The sequence below is a fragment of the Sesamum indicum genome, linkage group LG10, assembly GCF_000512975.1.
Source record: "Sesamum indicum cultivar Zhongzhi No. 13 linkage group LG10, S_indicum_v1.0, whole genome shotgun sequence".
NCBI lineage: Eukaryota > Viridiplantae > Streptophyta > Magnoliopsida > Lamiales > Pedaliaceae > Sesamum > Sesamum indicum.
Window position 1 is genome coordinate 5,879,363 of NC_026154.1, and position 6,885 is coordinate 5,886,247.

Consider the following 6,885-nt stretch of genomic DNA (forward strand, 5'->3'; position numbering starts at 1 on the left):
TAAAGAGGTAGAGTTTTTTCTGAGTATAATTGCTGATTTGAATATATTGGAAGGTTTTGGAGATGTTAAAGTTTTGAAAGTGTATAAGATAAATTCATTTGGACTAATTATATTTGTTCATCCGAACTATGATATTTTTACATTTTGTGGTCTAAATATTTTTTCTTTTATCAATTTACCATCTCAACTTTACGAAACTTTGCACTTTGCCATTTAAAACTGTTTTTCAACCAAGTATTTTTTTTGGTTAAAAAACCACCAGATGTAGTGCACATATGATATTCAATCGTTATGTGATGATATTTTTCACATATGCACAATATGTAATATTTTTCCGGTAGAAAAATCAACAAAAAAAAAAACTGTCATATATGGCAAAGTGCATAGTAGTCAGTGGCGCACGGCGCACAATGGCGCCAAGGGCTCCTGGAGCCATGGCGCACGGCGCATGGCGCGGCGCGCGCCTTTTCAAAGGATGGCGCAAATATAAGAGATAATCTATATATTTATATAATTAGTATTATTTCGATTAGATTAATGTACAAGGAGTTAAATAAGACATATAAAACAACAAATTGAACATAACAAAACTTCATATTAAATAAGACATATAAAACAACAAATTGAACATAACAAAACTTCATATAATTAAATCATCCCAAAAAAAAACACTAACAGAACAATTAAAGCACTCAAAGATTAATAAAATGACATCAATTTCAAAGATTCAATCGGCATAATTAGAGCTTGTACTGCTGTACACGCCAAAAATGATTCAATCGGCATAATTAGAGCTTGTACTGCTGTACACGCCAAAAATTAACTTAGGAAATTAGGGTTTATACTTAGGAAATTCCTTTTATATTTTGGAAATTAGGGTTTATTAACTTAATTTTTCTTTTTTAATTCATGGGCCTGGGCAACCCAGCCAAAACCCAGGTCGCCCAGGCCCTTTTCTTGCATCGCGCACCTGGCGCGCGCCTGGGCAGCGCCGAAAAGGCGCCCAGGCGCGCGCTATGGCTGCGCCATTCTGAAGGCGTGCGCCATGGGCGCCGTATGGCGCGAGGGCTGCGCCTTTTGCGCCATGCGCCATGGCGCGCGCCATTCCGCGCCATTGACTACTATGGCAAAGTGCAAATTTTTGCAAAGTTGAAATGATAAGTTAACACCAAAAACACTTCCTATAGCAAAATGTAAAAACAGGATGACAAAATGTAATTTACCTAATTCATTTTTATAGAAAATATCCTGAATGTGAAAAACAATATTATGCATCGGTTGATTGTGGACTACTGTTGTGGTGGAACATAAGAGTAGTACCTTAAAAGTAACTCCACTAAAGACGTGTATTGGAATCTTTTTATACTTGTCCCATTGATTTGTATTGCTACTGTTACTGTGGGGTAGCTTAAGAGTGTATGTAATCCACCTCATTTTGTTGATGTGTGTATTTCATTCTTCTCCTATTTCGCAAATTTTCTTCAAGTCATTAGTAAAGGGCATCTCTTGCTAATGTTGTGTGTCTTTGAATATTTTAATCTGAACTTTGTAACCCTTGTCTGTAGGCAGCTTATACAGCATGGCGGGAAGAATTTTCCATGTATCCATGGCCACTCGTTATACGAGTTAAAAATTGTTGGAGCAAACTTAAGGAATGGTTGGCAGTAAATTTCCCAGAGGTTTTGCCTACTTTGCGGAAAGGTGCATCTGAAGATGCACTCAAGGAGTTTGAGAACACTTTGAAAATAAAACTACCTCTACCTACTAGGGTTCTCTATCGATTTTGTGATGGTCAAGAACTACCAAATGAACATTTTACTGGAAGCTTACCTACAAGTTTATTGGGTATTATTGGCGGGTATGCTTTATATGATCACCTGGTGAATGTGTTCTTGTTACCCTTGCGCCAGGTGATACTTGACACCAAGGGTATTATGCATCAGCTTGGATTCAGCAGCAGATCTAAGTATATAGTTGTCGCAGCTTCTGCTACTTACAGTGAAAAAATATTCTTTTTAAACTGCAGCAGCGGTCAACTTTTTGTTGGCACAAGAAATCTAGTGACTGATGGAGAAATGCTGCCTTGCGTGCCAGATGCATTGATCAGTTCAGTTCATGATGCAGCAGGTAACCAACAGCAGGATGCCATGCTATTGTGGCTTGAAGAACATGGTCGTCGCTTGCAAGATGGCATCATTAAAGTTCGCAAAGAAGGAAAAATCCGGAGCATCAATCTATTCCCTGAAAAACCACCCCTCTGCTCCTCTGCCATAACAAATGGTGTTAAGGTAGCTAATATTCTACCTCTATAACCACATGCTCCTACTTTATAATAGTACTAGCCGTTGTGGCACGCTGTTCCTACATGCATATAATGAATAAATTTTTTACATACTTTAAAATATATTAGAATTAATATTATAAATAAAAAATAAAGTATACAAATCAATACATACATTAAAAATAAAAAAGAAAGAAAGAAAAAAAACTAATTTATCAATCAATGTAAAACTTGGAAAGTTAAATGAGCTAGTTATTTTATCAGTTGAAGAGCAATTATGGCTTCACAAAAAATTAGTGTAGTGGTGTCATTAACCGCTGTTTGTGAGTGTGGAAGACCTTTTCTTTTTATAAAGTATAGATATTACCGTCTGGCCTGGGCATGCTTGATATGTGAACTTGGTTTAGTTGTCTGCTATTTGTTTAATATACTCAAATCACTGGGCTTGAATTTTTACTCTTATCAGTGGCATAAGTGGAGATAAACTTCTCTCTCTCTCACTGCGCACACAATCTTTCAGTTATTCTTTTATTTTTTTTTTTTGTAAGTGTTGCCTTTTTGGGACATGGGAATGCTTGAATCTAGAATTTATTATCATATGAGGAACATGTTTTACTCGAAGTTTGAGTGACCACAACCAGAGATACGACACATCCTGGAGTAGAGTCTCAAGTTGTCAACTAATAAATCTCACTCAGTCTTGGGCCTTGGCAAGAAAACTGAAACTATGACTGGTCCCTTGCTAATCGTGAAGTGTGAAGCCGCTTCCCGTATAATGATACATGTGAAAACATTTCATGCAACTAAAGCAAGAAAGCTATCCTTACTCCAGTTAGATTTTGTTATGTTGTGATGAAAACTTTGTGAACCTAGCCAAAAGTGCATTATTTATTGATAGATTCGTTTGAGGTAGGTTTTTAAGTTTGGTGGATTGAGTTGAGAATCAGTCCTTCATCATCCTTAAAATGTAGAACTTCTTTTCCTGAAAAGTACCTGATGCAATTTGTACATGTTTTCTACAGTTAGGTAAATATCCGTGCTTTTGATTGGTTATTTAGGTAACCATGCTTTTCCACGAGCATATAAGATACTCTAGAAAAGGGATAAATTGTCCTCATATGATAGTTCTAAGTGCAGGAAACAGTCTTCGTGATTTCGTGAATGTCATTTTGCCAAATTCATCTGAGTATGCTTTACGATCATGAATTTGTATGAATATGCTGCTGTTGTATCAATTGTTGCTCCATCATGTTTGCAACTAATTTTCCATTTCATTCAAGGTGCGTGCTTCTGCTGCATTTGTGCCCGAGTTCAGTAACCTTCAAGATGAATCAGAAAAGTTCTTATTTGCTTATTCCATTCGCATGTCCCTTTCACCTGATGGATGTGTCATCAATGGGATGACCTTCAGCTCTTGCCAATTATACTGGAGACACTGGATTATACGCGCTAATGATGCCATTGTTTCTGATGTAAATGGGGAAGCAGTAATAGGAAAGGTTGGTTCTTACTTTTATTATGTCAGATATATTGCTCTCTGCTTTGTATATACACCTCGAAATTTATGGCTATGAAATTTCAGGTTCAACTTGATTTGACTGGAAACTGAATTCAGAACTCTCATCAATAAGAGAGCAGTGATTGCCAAACAAAAGTATATTTAGGCTAGAGAACAGACAACCATCATTCTGTAGAACTTGGCTGTGAATCTAATTTTGGTGGACTTGATTGGACTTAAACCTGAACCAAGAACTTTGAACAATAAGATGGAAATTATTGCCAGATAAATGTTACTTAGGCTACGGAATAAGCAAACAGCATTGTGTATAACTTGGCTGTGGAATCAAACTTTCATTAACATCTGAATTATTCGTTATTCCAATATTGCAATTGACTGGTTTGTGTCCCCCCCCTTTTTGCCTTTTTACTTTTTTGTAATCCTGGCAAGCTGCAAACCCAGTGCAGGATGCTGATTTTATGATTTTATTCCAGGCATGGGCAAAAGAACTTATATTTAAGGATCTGAAAATATAAGCAGGTGGAGTAGGCAGTAGGCACGCACCCCATGATTAGAGGTTTCAGTCCTCGAGTCCTGTCGGCTCCACATATGGGGGCACTACATTTACTTGTTATAATCAGAAATCTACTGAGAATTAAGTGTTGATAATCATGTGCTAGAATTACTTCTGTTGGCAGTCTCAGAAGACAAAAATAATTAAAATTATGCGAGTGCACAAGTGTTTCATTAGAGTAACCAAATGTACGAAAATTGAGGTTTGTGTATGCTGATATTATTGAGAGCTCTCAGGGGTGCTAGACATATAAAGCATAACATTATTAATTATTAACAAAGGTGTGACAAAACTACAAATGGCATAGGAGCTCTTTAATCCATTCAAATTGGAATTTGTCACCTATTTATTCAACTTTCAGTTCTTCACCTGGATCATCTAATATTTGACATTATCGTAATTGTATACTTGCAGTTTCCGCTACTGCATCCTGGTGAGGAAGAGTTTGTTTATGAGAGTTGTACATCTTTGCCAGCTTCCCGAGGATCCATTGAAGGCTCTTTTACTTTTGTTCCTGGAAGGTACAGAGATCATTATGCAGTGATTTTGCAAATTAAACTCATTGTGAACCCTGCAGATGAATATTGTCTGCTTTCTTAACATGCACTTTTCACAGCATGGAGGTGTGGTAGTTAGATTCATACTCCATTGACTTTACTGGTCTAAGATGCATTAATTAGACTCGTAAAAAACCTGACGTAAAAAGAAAGAACTGAGATAAAAATCAAACAAAGACAATGGTAAGGTGTTTAATATGAAGATTATCATTAGTGTATTGTTGTGTATTCACACTTGTATTCTTTTTCTTGCATTTTAACAAGTGGCAGTTCTGCATGCATCAATTTCACTACTCTACTGGAGCTAAATATTAAGTGATTTGAGATAGTCTTTTCTGGCCATTTGTAAAGGATTCTTAGCCAGAGTTTCTCTCTTTCATCCTTTTACTACTTTTACGAGCCTTTTTATTTAGTCTATTCGGTGTAATTGCCAACCATGCTCCAGCCTGTCATGCTATATTTTGTAATTAACTTGGGAAGGCATACTTTTGTTGTTTTTAGTATTTTAGGTGTGAAGTTGGGATGTATTAGCACTTAATTATTAATGACCAGCAGAAAACCAAGGTGAAGCCAATCCAAAGTTATCAACAGTGCCTTTTGTGGAGTTAGAAATTCAACCTTTCAATTATCATTGTTTTAGGTTTGCAGTTGTTTGATTGTTTCTTGCTTAAATGAGCAGCTGATTGGAGGTGCTATCCACCTATAGCCCTTGTATCGGTCTGACTGTTCAGGCATTGTGCACATATCACCCAACAGTTGAGGCACCTCGAAGATTGTTTTTTGTTTGAAAGTTTGTAATAGTACGGACAATTGGATAATATAAAGAGAAATGACATTGCCACGTCATTTGTGACAATTTTGTTTCAGTTCTGCTTACCTGGAAGAAAACATTCCTTTATGGAGAGAAAGCTGCTTGAGGAAGAATATTATCCAGTTCTGCATCATATCTTGGGGTCAATTTTGGGGTGTGGGTTGGGCCTTGGTTTATTTTGCAAAACTGATCAGTTCTCTTGTGTGTATGCAGGCATGCGCCTGAGTATATATGTTGCCTAAGTAACTTATTATTCTTCTGTTTTCAGGTTAGCAGATGCAAAAGGTAGCCCATTTGCAGTTGAAGTAGCTCGCTTCCCCCTTCAACTGCCAAACTACATTTTCTGATAAAACTGGTGTGCTAAGAGTCAATTAATGGGGCTTTAATGCAATGCTGTTTTTGATATGTTTGGATATGCATTCTTTCATTGTTGAAGCCTGGTTTGTCCTTGTATTTTATATGTAAAGAGTGTCCAACGCTATAGAGTACAATGTGTCAGCTTGTTTTGGGTAGGAATAACGGCATATTTGCTTTGTACCATAGATTAGGAAGAAACAACTGCGGAATACATTCATTTGGAAGAGGGATTTTCCTAAATTTTGCTCTGATTTTGTTTTTCTCCATTTGGATTGCTTTTTGTTTACCCTAATCACAATCTCTTCTTTATCCGTAGAATCAAATGAAGTCTCGACGGTCTTTCTCTGCTTTTACTGGAGAACTCCTCTAAGTTATACTGGGGCTAAATTATATTTTTGGCCCTTATATATAGCTAATTTTTTGTTTTTGTTCCCTGTTTACATACCATTATTTTGGTCCTTAAATTTTTTGAATTTTTATGATTTTGGTCCTATTGTTAAGATGGGTGTTAGAACTAAAGGAGTTGAAGAATACAACTGTGTGGCGCAACATGGCCCTAACCTGTAACGTATTGGAATTTACAAGGCCAGGTTGGGAAGAACACAGCCTGGCGTATTGTGGATGTGTTGCCCAACAGGGAAAATACTGGCCGTCTTTACGTGATTTAACAATAATGTTTAAGAAGCACATTAGAATTAGTTTTCTTCATGCTTCTTTAGGGTCTTCATCTCGAGTGGGTTGGTTTGATCATTCCGATTGAAGGTTAAAGGAGAAGAAGAAGTTTACTTCAGGTAGGAGGTTTCTTTT

The 6,885-nt window shown here is 36.8% G+C and overlaps 1 protein-coding gene across 1 annotated transcript in view; it reads left to right on the plus strand.

Moving 5' to 3' along the window:
• Positions 1-6,344, plus strand: part of LOC105172012 (F-box protein SKIP16) — a 6,964-nt gene extending 620 nt beyond the window's left edge. The window contains exons 2-5 of the mRNA XM_011093335.2: positions 1,566-2,288; positions 3,562-3,780; positions 4,768-4,874; positions 5,990-6,344. Of these exons, the coding sequence (XP_011091637.1) occupies positions 1,566-2,288; positions 3,562-3,780; positions 4,768-4,874; positions 5,990-6,068 (1,128 nt within the window). The 3' untranslated portion in view covers positions 6,069-6,344. The remainder of the gene's footprint in view (positions 1-1,565; positions 2,289-3,561; positions 3,781-4,767; positions 4,875-5,989) is intronic.